Raw genomic sequence first — 19,272 nt, 5'->3', positions numbered from 1 at the left:
GCTACATTGGTGCAGGTACTGGAAGAAGTGGTCCCATTCTCCCCAAATATTAGATGTCTTTTTCCCATACACTTTGCTTCCATCACTTCTGGCATTTGTTTAGTGATTTCCTCTGGAAAGTCAGTCTTCAGCAGCACCAGTTCCCCAGTCAAGCACAGACACCGAACGCTGCTGATGTTAAACAAAGCAGCAGCAGCGGCTGAGGGCACTGAGGAGACTGGCGCCATATTTTTCAAAGGCTGTGCCACCTTCTGTCAGGCTAAAATGCTTGTGAAATGCAGGTGTGTCTGTTCTCAGAAGCACCAGGGAAGGTTCTAGAAACAGCCCTTGGTCCCATCCCTTTGTTGTCCCAGCAATCTGATCCAGAAACCTCCTTAATATAAAGAATAAATGGCAAATGAAGGAGCAGAGTTTGCTTTATTCTGGGTGTTCCGCCTGCTCAATTATGTCTGGTTCCAGGCAGTGGATTTCGGGCAGCCCAGGGTTTTGCCAGCTGGCTGTGATCCCAAAGGCTGGCAGCAGACCTGCAGCCCCCAGACTGCTGTGGCTCCCCCTGCAAGCACAGTAGGGGCAGCTTGGACACAATGGGGTGCTCACCCATCTATAGGTAAAATACAGCAGCCTAGATTAGTTTGTAATAAGGATGTAGTTGTGTCTCGTTCGGGAGCCTACAGGGGTATTTTCCATCCAGTAGCCGCCTCACTGTAATCCAGCCACATTCTCTCGGTAGGTCACTGTGCTTGTGCAGAGGGAGCACTGCAGGACTCTGGGCAGTAGCAGCCATGGAGTTTTGGGAGGTCTTTCCCACAGTTTCCTCAGGAGGGGCATGGAGAGAGAGGCACCCAGCCCTGCTCTCCAGCCTCCAGCCATAGCACACATAGAGGGGATGCTCTAAAGTCACTTCGGGGGAAGTTCGGGTTGGGTATTAAAGACAAACTCCTCATGGAGAGAGTGGTCCAGCTTGCGAATCAGAATTACTAGGATTGGAAGGAGGCTCTGGAGATAATCCAGTCCAATCTCCTGCCAAGACACCTGGAGCAGGTGACACAGGAACTCATCCAGGCGGGGTTTGAATGTCTCCAGGCAGGGCAGCGCGTTCCAGTGCTCTGCCACCCTCAGCTTAAAAAATTCTCCCTCACATTGGGGAACTTGTCGTGTTTTAGTTTATGGCCCTTTCTCCTCGTCCAGTCTCTGGGCACCACCGCCAAGAGCCTGGCACCCGGCCGAGAATGGGCTCCCGAGCAGGAGTGGCAGCCCAAGTCCCGGGGGCGCAGCCCCAGCCCCCGAGGTTCCAATTCTCCGATTCCCTGCGGGAATGGCGGGGCGGGGCCGCCCGTGACGGCTGCGGAAGAGGCGTCACAGAGAGGCGGCACGGTCCCCCCGCGGAGGAAGGACGGGCTCCAAGATGGCGGCGCCGGAGGAGCGGCTCGTGTCGGAGGGCGAAGGCGGCGCCCCGGGCTCGGCGCGGCTCTCCCCGGCCCCGCTGCCGGAGGCCGCCGAGCCGCTGGCGCCCATGGAGCCGCCGCCTCAGAGCAACACGCTCATGGGGCTGCCCATCGTGGCCATCGAGAGCATCCTCAGCTTCCTGTCCTACGATGAGACGAGCCAGCTGCGCCTGGTAGGGGCCGCGGAGGGGAGGCGGCGGGGCGCGGGCTCCGCTGCGGCCGGGAGCGGGGTCAGCCCGCCGGGCTCAGCCCGCCCGGCCCGGGGCGGCTGCGGCTGTCGGCGGCCCTGGCCGCCCCCCGCCGGGCTGCTGCGCTCGCCGGGGAAGGGGCTGGATGAGGTGGGGTGGGGTGGGATGGGGCTTTATCCCTTCTCCGCTGTCGGCGTGCGCTTCCATACACACATTCCTAAAGCTCCTTTTGCCGTCTCTTATTTCTTTCCTTCCCTTCGCGCTCCGAGAAAGCACCGGGCTGCTGAAGGCTCATTTCTCCTAGTGACTGGTTGGGGTGGGTAGTCTATTGTGTCTCATATGTGTGTTTATTTTTACTTATAGAGCTTAAGCCTACAAGTGTAGGAGGTGGTGAGCCTGCTGCTCCAAGAACCCTACCCTATCTAGAAATGTGGGTCAAAAAAGAAGATGTAAAAAAAAAAAAAAAATAGACTGCCTGCTTCTTCCAGTCTTAGTGGTAGAAGTAATAACGTATAGTATCTACACCTCTGAACTTGATAATGCCAAAAAACCCCGCAGGTGTCAGCGAGGAGATTAATGTATATCAATATTTAACTGCCTGCATAAGGAGCCTGATGTAAACCATGTCATATTATGATAAGCTGCTGTCTTACTAAATCTCTTATGAGGTTGTAAAAGGAATAATAGTGAGGGAATTAATGCACAGCTTATGTAACTCACAAAACGTGCGTGTACTGTACCATTCCTATTTTAAGAACTCGATTAGCCTAAACTGGATAATATTACGAGCATGTTTCTGCAGAAAATTGGACTGCTTGTGTCCTGGATCAGCACCCTGAAGTGTTGCATCCTGACTGTAACTTTAAACTGAGAGCTCTTCAAGCAGAAAATCTGTTCTTATTTATACTGCATCAAGCACACCAGTTCCTAAATATTTCTAGAGTGTGCTGTCAGTCCCCTGAAAAATTTAGCTTGTTCTGTGAGAGTAGATAGTGGATCTCTAAAAGAGATGTAGTGCTTTGAGAACCATAGAATAGCCTGAGTTAGAAGGAAGCCACAAGGATCATGGAAATCCATCTCCTGGCCCTGCACAGGACATCCCCAAGATCACAGTGGTACCTGCAGTTTGACCAAAGGGAAGTACATCACACAGTGCTTGGATATGCCACAGTTCATGGTTGGAATTGCAATGCCAGACACAGCCCTTGCCTGCACCTTTCCCATTGCATCTTATGAATGAGCTGTGGGAGCTCTCAGCAGTCAATAGAAAGCTTTTTCTTTCTCTAGCACTAAGTCTGTGCAATGCTGTGTTGGCAGTGAAGGTGAGAGTAGGAAAGGTGATGATTTCAGGACTAAACCAGCTGTTTAACTCCCCTGGTACTTAGGAAGTAAAATGTAACACTTTCAAGCTCTCTTAAGTAGCACCTCCAAGTTCATTTTTCCAGAAGAGGACTGGCCCTTTCAGAAGTTTCAGAAATATGTGAAACCAAACTGGATAAATACCAACTTTGAAACATATACAGAACAATACTGGGCATAAAATGAAGGAAACTATTCAGTTGGTCTTTCCCTATTTTTCGTTTTTGAGTCAGTGACAGCCAAGAAAATTAATCTCTGTCAAATTCCTAACCATTCCCTTAAGCACATCAGAAGGCATCATGAGCATTCTTCTGAGAAGAAAGTAGCCTTTTGTTAACCAGCAGTAATGTAAAGAATCAAAGCCCTTCTGGTTTGACCCTGTAAGCTTGATCAGCTGGGTCTTTCAGGTGGCTGTTCAGAGCTGAAGGTGTTCTTTTGGCAGTTCACTGAGAGGCAGACACTGAATGTTCTTCATAGCTCCAGGTGCTGTTGACAGAGAATTAAGGTCGCCCTTAAAAATAACTGCTTAGGCATAAACTCATAATGAAATTTCATTACTTTGGGATTTTTAAAGGTGGTGAGTAGCCTTTGGAAAAACCTGTATATTCCTGCTCTAAGATCTGCCTGGCACAAACAGTAAATTTTTGTTTTCTGTGTGAACTGAGCTGCTTATCAAAGATGAATGAGTGTATCTTGTAAGTAGTATTCTGATAAAGATACATTGCAGGACCATGTTAATTGAATGACAGGTATTAAATAGCTCAGGTCTCATGCATATTAGAAACATGCCCAAAAGCAGCCCCCGTACCCCTCAGAACATGGCATTCCGTGGGATAAAGCATCTTGAGGAAGGGAGGAAGATCCAGGACATGAATTGACCTAAACAAAGTTTGATCATACATGTTTAGACAAAAAAGGTGGACTCCCTAAACCAATCATTTTGATGCATTCTCTGGATCCCAGCATGGAAGGAATGGATGTCCTAATCTGCTTTTTGTTTTGGATCACCTTAGATCAGTGATCCATTTAAAAAAAAAAAATCTTTGAGTTGAACTGCGTTTGGATCTACAGTGTATACAACACAACAAACTAAAGAATTGGCTGGGTGGGAGGATATAGAATGTTTTCAGATTGAAATGGAGATAGAAACATGCATTGTTTATATAGAGAATAATGAGGAGCATAATCTCAGGCATGAGATCCAGAAGTCTTTTTCTGTCACCAAAGGATGAGGTAAAGAACATTTCCTGCTTGTGATGATTGCCATCAGGCAAGGCAAGACCATGGGCCCCTCATTGTGCAAAAAGCACTTGCTTTCCTGACCATAATGGTTTATGCTGTTCCTGGGGTTACTGCGTGTGAAAGCATAAATGAAGCACCTACTGGTTAAACAGTGAGGTAGATCTAAGGAACAGAGACTAAACAATAGATATTCACAATGCAGTTATGTCTGAAATGAGGGAAATCTTGTGCTCTCAAACTTTTGTTCAGACAAAGTGAATGGGAGGAAAAGCAGCAGCATTTTGCTTTCAGCCCTTTTGAGTATTTACTTCATCTACTTCCTCTGATGGTCACCATGAGACAAACACAGAAAACCCTAAAGATCCCTGTGTCTGAAGCTGGAATGCTCTGGACAAGCCTACTGTGCATGCTGACAGGGAAGCTCACTATCTTCCAGCTTTTGAAGGCTCCTTTTACTGAGATATTTTTAGTCACTTACAGAACCTTTGAAATTTGTACCTCAGTGGAATAAGAATGAAATTCTTATATTCCAGTTTCAATCTCAGTCACATGTCTGAGCTTGGAAAGGCACTTCCATTCAGGCTATCACTGCAGCAAGCATGATTAAAATCTCACAATCCACAATCTCCTTCCATGAACGCTCTGAGAAGGTTATCTTGCATTCTGACACACGACAGAATTGACTTAGATTCTGCAGCAAACTTGTGCTTATTTTCTGCACAGCACAAGTAAGGACTGATAGCCTTTGCACAGCATGGCTTTAATATTCCCAGTTTCAGTAAGTCGGTATTTACAGGCATTTCTATTTTAAAGTTTCTTGATGAAGTTATAAACATTTTGTCACTTACTTTACCCTAGAAAGGCATTTTATGGAACATGGTGTCTGTGTACCCTCTAAGAAAAAGAGCAATCTAAATACTCTAGGATATTTTATATCTGTTTTGGAGTTGGTTAGCAGGTAGTGAAGCTTGGAAGAAATAAGACATGCTTGAGGAAACTGAAGCTAGTAGATTGTGTTTAGTTTGTTTACAAATGAAGTGGAAAATTAGTTCATAGGGTCATAGAAAGCTGTTATCACATCAAAGTCAGCACATGAAGAAGCAGCCTCTCTTCCTGCTTCACACATAGACTTGGAATACCTTTCTAACCCTGAAATTTGAACACAGGGTCTGGTTGGACTTGACCTTTGAGGAAACAGTTTCCTTCAGCTCTGTGAGTAGAGTAAGAAAATATTCACCAAAATTGCAAATCAGAAAATTCAACTTATGATCTGCTGAATAGCTAATAACAGACTGTCTTGGGTTGATATGGCCACCTAAAAGTGTAATGAAAAGTGCATATGACTGACTGTGCAGACTAGAAGAGGTATATTGTTCCTAAAAATAGAGGTGCCAAATGGTTTACATGGTGAACCAGCTGAGAATTAAGAGATGATAGGTAAAATAAGTTGCAAACAAACCCTTTCGATTTCTGCTGGTACCAGTGTTTGGGTTCTGGACTGATTATTGGCATAAATATGGGTAATGTCAGGAAACTGGAGCAAATAATTCTTCACGCTGTGTAGGGTAAGCAAAGGAGTGAGATTAAAAACCCCGGTGCAGTTCGTGTTGCCCATTGCGGCTGTGCTGGGCCGCAGCTCCCTGGGAGAGCCTCTCTGCCACCAGATGTCACTGTGCGCGAGGTTAAAACCCTCTGCCGCCTCTGAGCGTGGAACTGAGTGAGCATGGCTGGAGGTTGTTTTGCTCTTGTGCCCAGAAACTGCAGAGCTGACGTAGCCCCTGTGGAGGTACCAGTTCCTACTTCAGGGGGTTGGTACTGAAGAGCTGCGAGAAAGCTGTAAAGCGTTGAACTCAAAAACTATTTGAATCTGTGAGTGCTTCGTACAGCTGCGAGCTCAGGGAAAAAAGAAGGGTTTCCTCTTTCCTGTAGGAAGCAGTTTTCCTTATACACAGGAGATGATTTAACTGTATCACTGAATGTGGGGCAGAGTGTGCTAAAACCCTTCCTCTGCAGTTTGCCTGTCTGATCCTTCTTTTTTAACCAGAAAGATCTGATACCAAGGAGCACAGACAGATCCACAGTCACTGCTTAATGGTCTGTTCATAGAGACCTGTCTGAAAATGGTCAGTTCTCACAGAAGTTAAACCAGCTGTGACTAGAGGGAGCCTCACAAAGCAGAATTTCTTTCTGTTTATATAGAAGGCATTACACAAAGTAATTAATTGCAGGCTTCTCTGGGAGAAGTGAGAACTTTCTGCCTCAAGGTATAAACTTACATGGACTAAAAGTTATGAAATGAGTAGTGTATGGAGGAAAGGAGTGTTTATTTTAAAAAAGAAAAAAGCTAATTCATTGGAAAGTGGGGTCACAGTGGGGGTTGTGCAATTTAGTACCTTAAAAACCCAACAAAACCCAAACAATTCCGAATAACAGTTAGTTCACTAAGCTCTTTCATCTTCAGAACTGAATAGCAATTGCTTTAAACTTTTGTACGAGTTGTCTTTGTCCTGTAACTAGTAACTTTGTGAAAGTTTAACTTTATCAGTTTATTATATCTTCTGCAGCTGTTAATGTCTCTTCTCCCTAAATCTGTGGGGCAGAAAAACCCCTGAGACTGTTGGTGTCCAAAATGGCAAATAAAGGAATCTTTTAAACAGATGAGAAGAGACTTTTTTATACTAAAAGCAGAATCTTGTTCCATGTGCAATGTTTTGCATGTGTTTTTAAATTTAATTGTGGTTGACTTCAAAAACACAAGCCTTAAACAGTGGAAGAAAACCACCATTATTTCTTGTCTTTAAAAGTTTCTTTTTTGAAACTACAAAATATTAACTTGATCTACCAGAATCACCCTGGCGGCCATGCTAAAAGCCAAGCAACTTCCATTAAAATCAGAGGAAATTGTATCTGTTTCTAATGGGTGGCATTCAGCCTACTGTCTCTTGTTAGACAAAATCAATGGATTTATTTGTGAACTGTATGGAACACAGCTGCTCCTTTTTGGAGTATCATGATCTTTGGTGGAGATGGGGATGCCTTAATCTCAACTGCAGTTTTTGCTTGTTGAAACAGAGCAAAAAACAGTAAACAGTAAGAGAATCTTTTGATATCTGGCAAGTAAAGATAAAATAATTGTTAAAGTGACTTGTGGCCTTAATTGAGTCTTAAGATTTCTTTTTACTTAAATACAGGTTTGTAAGCGAATGGACTTGGTTTGCCAGAGAATGTTAAATCAGGGATTTCTGAAAGTGGAAAGATACCACAACTTGTGTCAAAAGCAAGTTAAAGCTCAACTTCCAAGGTATGTACCAGTTAAAACTGTAATTAAATTTAATTGTATTAGATTCATGTAAGCAGATTATTGAAAAGGAATTTCTTTCTGGCTAATTCCACTTATGAGTCTTGAAAATTTGAGTCACATTTGCCTTTATTTTTTTTTTTTTTCCCTAAAAGCACCTTGAACCTAAGATTTAATTACAGAATAATGGTGTGGAAAGTGTGTCTGGTATTTCAAACAGGAAAGTGTCTCTGGTATTTCTGAGAAGACTGGGTTCTGTTTTACTCAACTCTTCTGACAAATCAAGCAAGGATTCCTGGGAATGAATAAATGCCATTCCTTTTCAAGACCAACTGCCTTCACTGATGATTTATCAAAGAGTCTGCTTGAAAAAAAAGGGCAAGGTTTTTCACTGACAAGGATTAAATGGGAACAAGGAAGAGGGATTTGACATGTGAGCATTACTGGGAACTGGTTTCTCACTGAAGCAATGTCTTTCTTCCTCTTTCCAGTGAATAAGTGCAGCTGCTGCTGCGTCCTATCAGATTTCCCAGTCAGAGAGTAGAAACCAAATGATACTTAGCACAGAGATCCTTTGTCAAAAAGCATTTATATCTCAACCTAAACTTCACAGCAAGCACTACTAATATATTACATCTATTATTTCAATTGTATTGAAGTGCTGACCATATGAATGGGGTGGAATAAAAATATTCACACTTAGTGTCTACTGCTAGTTAGTACTGAAACCTTGTTCTTAAATAGTCCTAAATTACATTCAGAATTTATGTAAATAAATCTGGTAAATCACATAAGGTAAAGTAATTTTTGGAAAACAAATTTTGTCTAAGAAAGTGTAGTATGCTGTTATTAGCTGGGTCTTAATCTGTATCTTTTATTTCCATGAAGACAAATGTTAGTAGCTGCAGGGTTTTAAGGGTGAAATTAACTTAACAAATGTTACAGTTTGATTTTTTGACTGCTTATCAAGTCAGTGTCACCTTGTGGTCTGTTTTCCAGACGGGAGTCAGAAAGGAGAAACCATTCATTAGCTCGTCATGCAGACATCCTTGCTGCTGTGGAAACGAGACTCTCTCTCTTAAATATGACTTTCATGAAGTATGTGGACTCCAATCTCTGTTGCTTCATACCTGGAAAGGTAAAATGTAGACTATATTATGTGAATATGTATTTGTGTTTAAAAAACAGGATCGTGTAACTTAACCTGGCACAGCTTGGGCAAATTGACATATTGTGTGTGTGTATATATAAATTGTGTTTCAGAAACTTGCAAACAAACCTACAAGCCAATACTATTTTACCAGGCAGTCTGAAAGGAATAAAGCAGACTATATTTAAATATTAATGATTTTAAATTTGATTTATATTTGCCCTTAGATTCTCTCTTGATTCTGACATTTGATTTGTGGTATACACATCCTCTACAACCTTTTAGAAAAAAACATGTGATCCAGGCCATCTGAAGATGTAGTAATTTACATGTAACACTAAGCATTCTGTCAGTCAAGAAGATTTTAGGCACCTTTCTTAAGGGTTTGAATACTTCAGATTAATTAAGACATTTAGTATGTCACAACACTGTTCAGTATTACAGTGGATGGTGTATTTTTGTACAGTAGGTGGAATTAGTTTTAAATGTAAAGAGTGTTAAGTGTGAGCATTAATGAACAATTCTGGTGTTTTAGAATACTAGTGCAGCATTAAATATAAATTATGGAAGCAAGATGTACATTGGAGATAGCAATGTTTTATAAGCTGTGAAATCACCAGTGCACAGGGGAATTGATAAAATCGTGCTCAGAGGAAGACTGGTAGAGTTCAGGGATTAAATGAGATCAGTGAACATTATCCTAATGCTCTATTCATTGATCTTTCCATGTAAGGTTCAGATATGTTGGTGTTACTTACTTGTGGGCAGAGAACTGAATTGCAGTGGGATGAATGGAAAAGTTATCTGTTGGGTTCTGGGGAAGCATGCAGGCATTTGTGCATGCAGTGGTAGGATAAGCTGTGGGCATGGAATGTATTCTTATCTTGAAGAAGTAACTATTTCTGTACACTCCGGTTGACTTGATATTTATATTCTTATTTGATTTTACATTATATTTTTTATATACCATGTATTTTTAAAAAATTAACAAAGTCAAATGAACTCAAGTCCCTGATACTTACATGGTAAATGGAATACTTTAAAGAAATGTTGCCCTACTATTTTGAAGAGTAGAGGGAAAGGCACTACTCACCCTAGACCTGGGGTGTGCAGGAGTTGGGCAGGTGAGCTTGCCAGCCATTTTCCTTGTGGGCAGCAACTTGTAAGGACCTTGATTTTTTTTTTTTTTTGATACAACTGCTAAAAAGTGTGTGGTTTGTTTGGTTTTTTTAAAAATTATTTATTAGTGTCCGAGTTTGCTAGCACTGCTGCTCTCTCAACACAGTTACCAGTTCACCCAGGATTAATATTTTTGTCAATCAGATTCAAGATTTAGTGTTCACTTACAGTCTGTGGTTTCCCTCCCACCTGCTTTGCTTCCCTCAGGAAATTTCACCAAAGAACTGCCAGGAAGTGAATTTGTGTTAGAATATGCAAATCCTGATTTGAGGTTCAGCATTCTGTGTGATGGCTGAGCACTGCAGCAAGGTTTTATATTGAGGATGTTGCTAACAGGATATAAATTAGAGAAGTCTTTTGTTAAGTTTGTTGCTTGATGAGAAACTTGGGTCTTGTCTACCTTTTTCAACCTTTTAGCTAAGTTTCCTTTATAAGAACAAAAGGTGCAACTGAATTATCTATGATTCAAGGTCCTTATTATCTGTGTTCTTCAGGAAATTCTCCAAACATTCTTAATCCCGTGCAAAATAGCTGTGGAGCTTTGTCCAAGAGACCAGCACTCCTATCTTGACCTGCCTCAGACTGTAATTGATAAATTAATGAGATGCCCTTCATCTCTCTGTATCTCCCAAGCAAAGGGCTTGTTTCCCAGACTTGTCAAGACAGTTTTGTTCTCTGTCAGTAGTGGATTGATGTTTTGTAAATGAATATATTTTGGACTTAATCTGAATTTGCAATATTTTGTGTGTATTGAAGTGGACTCGAGTAAATATTTACAGCTCTTCAGGCTGACATAATGCTAATTCTTGCAACTCCAATTATGTGTTTCATAACTGGCAGGGCTAGTGACTGCTGTGCTTTGGGGCTTCTTGCTTCAGGTTCTCTTGCAGTAAATGATCATGCTCTGCTGAGTATAGATTATGTAACTTGTAAGTCAGCTATGGCTATACTTTAAATTTCACACAATGAGCATTATTTCATGACTTTGAAGAGAGCTGTTGTGATAGATTAAATTAATAGCTTCCCTGATATATCATAAGCAGCAGTTCTAAAAGCTGATCTGGAATTAAAACATGCAGTAGTGTGCAACTGTTATGTGGTAAAAGCCCCTGAATATGCCAGGATTCCTAGAACGAACTGAAATAATCTTGCCTTTATCAGAAAATCCTAATTCTTCTTAAATGTTTTAGGTAATAGATGAAATTTATCGAGTGCTAAGATATGTAAACTCTACAAGAGCTCCTCAGAGAGCTCATGAAGTTCTTCAAGAACTAAGGGACATTTCCTCCATGGCTATGGAATATTTTGATGAGAAGATTGTTCCAATACTGAAAAGAAAGATGCCTGGGTCAGATGTATCGGGACGTCTAATAGGAACTGCCCCAGGTATTAATTCCAACGTATAATTAAGTTTTATTTAGTTTTTCTGTAAAACATCACAACACTGTATGTTTTTAAAGCTCCCTTCCTTACATGGGAGCTTTATTACATAAATATTGATGATACTTGTTTCTTAAGAATGCTAACTGAAATTCATTTGCTTTGAAATTTAAGGAGCCTTTGTACTGCCAAAAGAACAGTCACTTGAATGTATGTTAGAATTATGCATAGTGTGTATTCGTGAAACAAATGCTTTTGTGCCACCAATGAATGAGACTTTATCATTGCATTTGGTTGAAATTTGGCTCATGAGATGACAACTCGATGCCTTTTATTTTTAGGACAAGCAGCAAATTAATTTCCCTAAGCTGTAGTAGTACACAGAGGGCTAGAATGGGCATTTTTACTTTACTGGAGGTACTGTTTTATGCTCTAACAAGCAAAAAAGTTACAGGTAATAGTGAAAAGGCAATTAAAATAACAGTTTATTAATACACAATTAAACTTGTCCTTCTTATACTCTGTCAGACTTTCCAGAACTTTAGTGAACCAAACTCTGAGGTAGTTGCCTTATGGCTGAAGTTGTCCTAATGGTAAAAGGCAAAAGATTGGTAGAATGGTAGAGTTTTCCTTATACAGGACATGTTGACACTTTAGGAACTGTGAAATTTAACTCACTAGAAGTATAACTTAGTACAAATTGGAAAAAAAGAGACATCTTAAGCAAAAACAATAGGCCTAAGTGCAGATGCTTTTGTTTCTTGTCCTGTCCATCCTTTTAGCCGTAAGTGTGTATACCACCTTTAATTATATCCTGTAAATTATACTTTCATTTTTTTTAATTACATACTTTTATTTTTTATGTATATATGGGTTTATTTTTTTTAAATTATAGGTGTTAATGTATACTGAGTCTCTCAGTTGAGGAAGTATTGCCCAAACCCACAGCTGATGCATCAGCTTTTCAAGGCCAAAGCTTTGTGGTGCATAAAATACTTCTCTCTTGTTGAGAGAAGGGCATAACCTCTCCAATAGCAGCCCCTTAGTGTCACATAATGGTTGCTGTGCTGGCATCCTAATGGACAAAACGGAGGAAAAGTGGATGACTGTTCCAGACTCTTCTGTCTGTAGAGCACTTAAAGTTGCACTTTACTTGCACAGCATTGCTAGAAGAGTATAATGACAGCAAAAGTGATAGATATCTTTTATGGCAGAAAAAGTGAAAGAAATTATACAGTAGCTGTTAGTCTCCTTGATTTGCAGGAACTTTATTAGACTCAACAGTTCCAAGCTCAGATTCCAGTATGGTTTTAGTGCTTAGGAAGAGTGATTCTAAAGAAGCATGGAAAATAAATTCCTTTCTTCTAAAATGTAAGTTATACTGAAATATCTTGTTAAGTTCCAAACTACAAAATTTTAGAACTTTAGCTGTCTGCAACTAAGACACCAGAATTTTGCTGGTCTAATGAAAGATATTTATTCAGTCTTAATTATTCCATATTAAGTAATTTATAGATGTTTTGTGGGGTTTTGTCAACATCTGTGACACTAAGTCTAGATGACAACACAGTATCTCTATGCAATTTTTGATACAGCAAAAGGGGGGAGCTTATATACAGGAAATGTATTATTAACTTTTTTCCAGACTACTGAAAATCTGTAAGTATTTTAAATTAAACTGGTTGTGCTCTGAGATTACCACGGGTTTTTTTAGATGCTTAAGTGACTGTAAATCTGTTTACCTGTTCACATAACTTGCAGTGGGTGTTTGTGTGGGGAGTAGGGATAAGCAAAATACAAACACTGGGACACCATTTCTACCTGTAAGTTGCAGAGGATTAATCCCAGTTCTCTCTGAAGTTCCAGGGCCTTCTGCAGCACTGACAACCATGCAGCTGTTCTCCAAGCAGAGCCCTTCCAGGCAGGAAGTCACCAAACTGCAGCAGCAAGTGAAAGCCAACGGCACGGGGCTGACGGCGCTAAAGCGGGAGATCTCGGAGCTGCGCGTCAAAGTGCAGGAGCAGCAGAAACAGCTCCAGGATCAAGACCAGAAACTGCTTGAGCAAACCCAAATCATTGGTGAACAGAACGCCCGCTTGGCTGAGCTGGAGCGCAAGCTGCGAGAGGTGATGGAGAGCACAGTAGGAAATTCTTCAGGTTCGGGCTCAAATGAACAATCTCCCAGAAAACGGAGGAAGGCGGTGGATTCCACAGACTGTCCTAGGAAATCTAAACGCCTTCGGAACAGAAAATAACTCGGGAGGAAATGGCGCCTTCAGGAGGATACACTGCTCTAGTAGCCCAAGCAGGTCTGCTTGTTTGGACACTGTGACCAGCTTCATGGTGTCACTTAGGCTGCTGGCTCTTCAAAACACCACTTAGACTTGAACAGTAATTTTCTTTCATTGACTTTTCCCCTGCTTTCTATATGGGTGGGCCTAATGCACAGAATCTTTAAGATTTGCAATAGCTACATACTAACCAGACCTGCTCTGTTATGTTTTGAAGGGTTAACCTTTTTTTCCGTGCAGATGTGTTTAAAGTAAACTTATTTGTGTTTATGCATATGTTCACATGAAATCTTAAATAAATTGTCTTAACTGACTAAATGGTTAAGCGTAAAAACAGATGTCCTGTTCACTTGAAGGAAAGATCCACTTTTAAAATCTTGGTTTTGAGAACTTGACCTTTTTTGTTACAAGTGACCTTGTCTGGAATGTCTGAAAAGTAGTTAATACTTTTTGGAGTTCTCTGTAACGAGTAAAACTGACTTCTTAAGCTACAGTATTGGCTATATATTTTTGTAAACTTACAAGGAAGGGCCTTCTATCCAGTCTTCACATGCACACACCCTGGTCCTAGGTCTTGGGAGCCATATTCTACATTTGCATGGATAGATGCATGTACAGCTTAGTCAGCCTGCCAAAAGCACTTGCCTGAAACTGTTCCAAACTCTGGGAGAGAGCACAGAGATGTGTCAAGCAATTCCTTTGTTCCTCAGCCATACCTTAGCCTCTGCTTTCAGCACAACTGCATCCTTAGCGAGGTGATCTTGGGAGGCGAGTGGCAGGAGCGTTTGTACCCGGGCTGTGTGTCTGCCACTTGTCCTGCCTGGAAGGCAGGGATTTATTGTTAGCCAAAGCTGGAGAATTGAGAGGCTGCCTGTGCATCACTTGGGTCACAGGCCAACATCGAACACCTACAAATGGTCCCTGAAGTCACCAAGCTTGGGGGACATTGTTTGAGTGAAATGCTGTATTATGGAAAAACTTAAACTATTTTGTGTGTCTGTGTTGGGGTAGAAATTTCTCTGTAACACTGATGACAATATTTTATGCTTTCCTTATCCTAAAAGGTGAATCACTTCAGACAAAGCTTTAATTTCTTTTGCACTTCTGTTTTGAGCTTATAACTGGAAAAGCATGTCTTGCACTGTTCAGTCTCTCTGGTCACTTTAACCACCTCAGAGTTATGTACAGTGATTATTCCACCCCCATCTGTATATTTTTGGAATCTTATACAAATACCATTGTCCTTGGTTTTGTTTTAATGTACTAAACTATGTAGCTTTATCATTTGACTTATGTTTTCTTTTTTTAACCAGCTGTTGCTTTGTCTTTAGGTAGTTCTGAATTCAACTTGGTATGGCACTGAAAATGCAAATGCTGCATTTGTAGCTGTTCACAATCTTGGTATTACTACTGTGGGTTAAAGTGCAAGTCCATTTTGTATGGCTGTCAGCATAACCTAGTGGCTATATTTAAAGCACCAACCAAATTTCAGAAATGCTCAGATATTATCTAATTGTGGAAAACAGACATTTTTCCTGAAGCTTCAGCGACAATTTTTACTTCTAAAACATAGTAGCTTATACCAGAAGTAACATTGCAAATGCCTAATACTTGACAGACATTTAGTTTTCAAATAAACTTCTTGAGTAGTTTGAGTATTCTCAAAAAAAAAAAAATTCTTAAGCATCAAGGAAATGATAAAAGGCTGCCTAAAACAAGACTTAAACTGTTAAAGGAGCATTTGCTTGTACTGGTTTTCTTCAGCTCAGAATGTTTTTTTACAGCTAAGTATATCTTGGAGATAGATTCCTGCTATTCAGAATAAAAATAATGGCATATACTTTATCTTTTAAAAAAACAATTTTGAATCAAAGGCTTAGCGTGATAGCTAGAATTACTGTGTGATACAAATTCATTTAATGGTTATTTGTGATAAAAAATTCCTGTTATGGACTAATTACCAGCTACTTATGGTTACATACTTCCAAACAAGTATAAACCTGTGAATTGTATTTACTGAAAAGGTTTATTCATACATCTCTGAATATTTCTCACTTCAGTTTCTTTATTAATTTCTAGAATATGCAAACGATTTCCCCCTTCTCCCCTTCCCAGTATACAAATAGTTTCAGGTTACTCAAGAGTAGCATTTCTGTGTGTGTTGGGGAATCTCTGGCTGTGCGTAAACTGAGCTGGAAAACAACAACCTATTGTTATGGGAAATGTTCTCTGTGAACAGTGCCAACTTGGAACCTTCAGCTCAAGGAAGTATCACATGCTCCAGGATTGCAGGTGCATCCTGATCCTCCGTGTGCTAACAGTAAAATGGAACGAGGCCCATGAAACTGAAGGGGTAGAGGGGATGGTTACAAGGCAGCTCTGAGAAATTCCACAACAAAGGTACACCAGTGTTTCCTGTTTCACATCCCAGGGAGGGAGACATCAGATGCCTCTCAGGCTGGAATATACACCAGAGAAATATACACATGGAGAAAACAGAATGAAGTAATCAGTTGGACAAAATAGCTGGAACTCTAGTTTCTGACACTATATTGTCCTTTGTTAAATAAAAAGGATGCATTTTGCAATATATGAACAAGCTGATGAATCACCTGAAGTAAAACTAAATCTCTTTTCAATCTAAATGTCTGTGCACATTTCTGTGAGTTGGTGTAGCAGCCTCGAGAAGTAGTTGGTAGTGATTACTGATTGCACAGTCTGTTCAAGGGGGAGCCTCAAATCAGTGAGACTGAGATGCAGTTTACAAAGTCACATGAAAAAGTGATTTATTTGCAGCCACTGTTCAGTTTTAGTCCTTGTGTGAAGGGCTGAAATGGAAAGAAAGGTCAGAGCTGACAGAGAAAACAATTTTAAGTGTCTTATATTTAGTTTCTTAAAATAATTTAAAACTACTGAGGCCTGCTTTACTGCTTTTCTAAAAATAGCAGCTTGCTTGGAAACTGCTTTTTGTTTCATAGTAAGGTTGGGAATTTTTTTTACAAATTTGTATACCTAGTGAACATGGTGAAAATGAGATCAAGAGATACCATAGTGGTACTTTTTTGAGGTAAAAGCTGTTTGTAACCAGGTTTTGCTTCCCAAATTGACCAGCTTCTATGTAACTACCCTCCAGACCTGGGCTAATGGATGTAATAGGTGGAAATGCTGAAAGAATAAAGTCTAACTACTTAACAAGATAAATTTCACAGATTAAAGAACAGATGGAAACAAATGGAACTTCCTCTTTTCCTGATACTCAGCATTGGACATTAATCACTGAATTCATTAATGCCACAAAGGATGCCTGTGTGTAATTTCTTAATGTAAAAGGTAAGACAGAATTGAACAGAAATTTGGTTGCTCTTACTCAGATCTTCTAGCAGAGAGTTGTGGGGAGCACTAAGATTGCCAAAGGAATTTTCAACATCAAAAGCCTCTTGAAAACAGGATGATGTAGGATATAGTTGAATGTGTCTCAGCACAGGAGAGGATTGCATGATTTCTTGGTGTTCTGATGGTTTTGAGGGTAACTAGCAAATTGCAATGATAGATTGTTACTTCATTAATGAGTAAATTCAGTTTGGACCATTTTACAGCAACATGTCTGCTAGTTGTGAACTGTTCTGATAGTCTCCAGTTGCATTTCTGTGCTACTTTGCACTGTACCTGGGCCAGCTCACTGGTCCATGTGCTATCCACTCTTGCAGTTGTCCTTCCTGGATCTCACCTTCCCCATTAGACAAGGATGCACTGCTGGGTTTGGTTTACATGTAACTGAACATTCCAGGATTTTTGTTCTAGCTCTGTGCCATCGGAAGACACACTAGGTACTAGATCTCACTGTCTTTGGAAAGGAAAATATTGGATACAAAACTGTTGGCTTGCTGAAGACCTAATAAATCTGGATTTGTTACACAGACTGCTTAAAACAGAAAGACTCAGTGATTAAATAGGAAAGATGCTTTGCTGTCCAGTACATGTGGGCAATTAAATTGTCCAAAGCTTTCCTATTTAATTTTTTTTTAGTTGTTTAAATCTCATTTAACTGCTCTGGAATTTTTGCTTATAAACCTGGAATCTTCTGTTTAATTGCCCTGCTGAAACTTGTGACCATTTACAAAACCTATGTATGTCTGCAGTGCTGTAATCCTGCCTCTGTGTACTGAACTCTTGGTATGGTGTCTGCAATGCTCCTGTCACCAGCTGACACACTCCTTCCTTTGGCAGGATCCTTCCCATGGATGAGGAGGTCTTTAGCACAATGATGGATAGCAGTGCTAATATTTGAACTACAACCAGAAGGGAATGCTGTCAGAAACGTCACACGTGGTGTTTAGAGTGCAGCTGAGTGAAACACTTGTGACCCTGGCAGTTCTGCAGTCAGCTGCTGCACTGGCAACCCCAAAGCTTCCTGGTTTATTGTGAAATGGTCACTGACCAAAAAGTAAACCTTGCAAGGTCACAGTGCCTTGATGAAATCTAGACATCTGCTTTGCCTCTTAGGCTGCACCAGTCCTCACAGTCTGCATAATTCAGATTCTGTGACTAAGGAGGGAAAGGCTGAGCATAAACTTTTCCATGTCTCGCCTACTTGCTGGATTTTTCACTAAATCCTATCCTAATATGAATTAAAATGCGTGCAAACAAAATTGTTCACAAAAGTGTTATGCTTTATGGATCCTGTGCTTTGTCCACTACATTAGATTGCAAGCATATTCAAGTAGGGATTGAATTTCCCCTCCAACAGCCCTGTTGCACGTGGGATTTCAGCAGCTAGCAGGCATAAATCTTTTGTACTCATTATTACTAATAACGTGATGAATCATAAACCTTGAGATACTAATACTACAATAAGAGATACGGCATAATTTACTCTGTGATAACACCATCCATTGTTTTTATCACTACTGTTGATTTAGATTAATTTGAGTGGATTTTTGATCTACTGGTTTAGATTATTATGAGTGGACAACTAAAATTCCAAGCAATTAGTAGTTTAACTTCTGCCTAGGGTAGTTGTTCTCACTGAACTGCCCAGTCAGTGTTTTGTGACAAATACATGCAGTGAGACATTAAATGGAGGTTAGTTCTTACACAGAAGTTTGTCAAGGACGTTGTTAAAATACAACAAAAAGGGAAGAAAACAGAGGCTTTCTTACAGGCGTTTGGAGTTGTAGTTAAATACCTTTAGTCGCGGGGTCAGAGTAGGACAGCAGCTCCTGGGTACAGGGGTTTCGGAGGGATGATCGCCGCTCCTGGCGCGGCCGTGCCGCGGCTTCGCTCTGAGGGCTCCGAGGGGCTCTGGGGGACTCTGAGGGGCAGTGAGGGCTCCGAGGGGCTCTGTCTGAGGGGCTCTGTCTGAGGGGCTCTGAGGGCTCTGAGGGGCTCTGTCTGAGGGGCTCTGTCTGAGGGGCTCTGTCTGAGGGGCTCTGGGGGCTCCGAGGGGCTCTGTCTGAGGGGCTCTGTCTGAGGGGCTCTGAGGGCTCTGAGGGGCTCTGTCTGAGGGCTCTGTCTGAAGGGCTCTGTCTGAGGGGCTCTGGGGGACTCTGAGGGGCTCTGGGGGACTCTGATGGGCTCTGAGCGGCTCTGGGGGACTCTGAGGGGCTCTGAGGGCTCCGAGGGGCTCTGTCTGAGGGGCTCTGTCTGAGGGGCTCTGTCTGAGGGGCTCTGAGGACTCCGTCTGAGGGGCTCCTCCTTCCCCTCAGCCCCTCAGGCCCCGCCCCGCCGGCAGGGGGCGCCC

At 41.4% G+C, this 19,272-nt stretch overlaps 1 protein-coding gene and 1 long non-coding RNA gene across 3 annotated transcripts; one reads left to right on the top strand and one right to left on the bottom strand.

Moving 5' to 3' along the window:
- Positions 1–1,087: 1,087 nt before the first annotated feature.
- Positions 1,088–14,813, top strand: FBXO28 (F-box protein 28). 2 transcript variants are annotated; one of them, XM_085054711.1, is made up of 6 exons: positions 1,088–1,618; positions 7,426–7,535; positions 8,532–8,670; positions 11,052–11,247; positions 12,505–12,612; positions 13,102–14,813. In XM_085054711.1, exons 1-6 carry the CDS (start codon positions 1,406–1,408, stop codon positions 13,494–13,496), a joined length of 1,161 nt encoding a protein of 386 aa, XP_084910837.1. In that variant the 5' UTR covers positions 1,088–1,405; the 3' UTR covers positions 13,497–14,813. The 2 variants fall into 2 exon arrangements, with proteins under 2 accessions (XP_084910837.1, XP_084910836.1); XM_085054710.1 differs by lacking the exon at positions 12,505–12,612 and having other exon boundaries at positions 1,364–1,618.
- Positions 14,814–15,579: 766 nt separating this feature from the next.
- On the bottom strand, positions 15,580–19,149 carry LOC146439176 (uncharacterized). Its single transcript, XR_014850693.1, has 2 exons — positions 19,078–19,149; positions 15,580–18,831 (listed from the first exon to the last, which is right to left on the bottom strand). It is a non-coding gene; the product is annotated as an uncharacterized LOC146439176 (long non-coding RNA).
- Positions 19,150–19,272: the final 123 nt, after the last annotated feature.

This window comes from Lichenostomus cassidix, chromosome 3 (genome assembly GCF_008360975.1).
Source record: "Lichenostomus cassidix isolate B80296 chromosome 3, HeHo_3.0, whole genome shotgun sequence".
Classification (NCBI taxonomy): domain Eukaryota; kingdom Metazoa; phylum Chordata; class Aves; order Passeriformes; family Meliphagidae; genus Lichenostomus; species Lichenostomus cassidix.
This window is presented reverse-complemented; position numbering and strand designations above follow the sequence as displayed.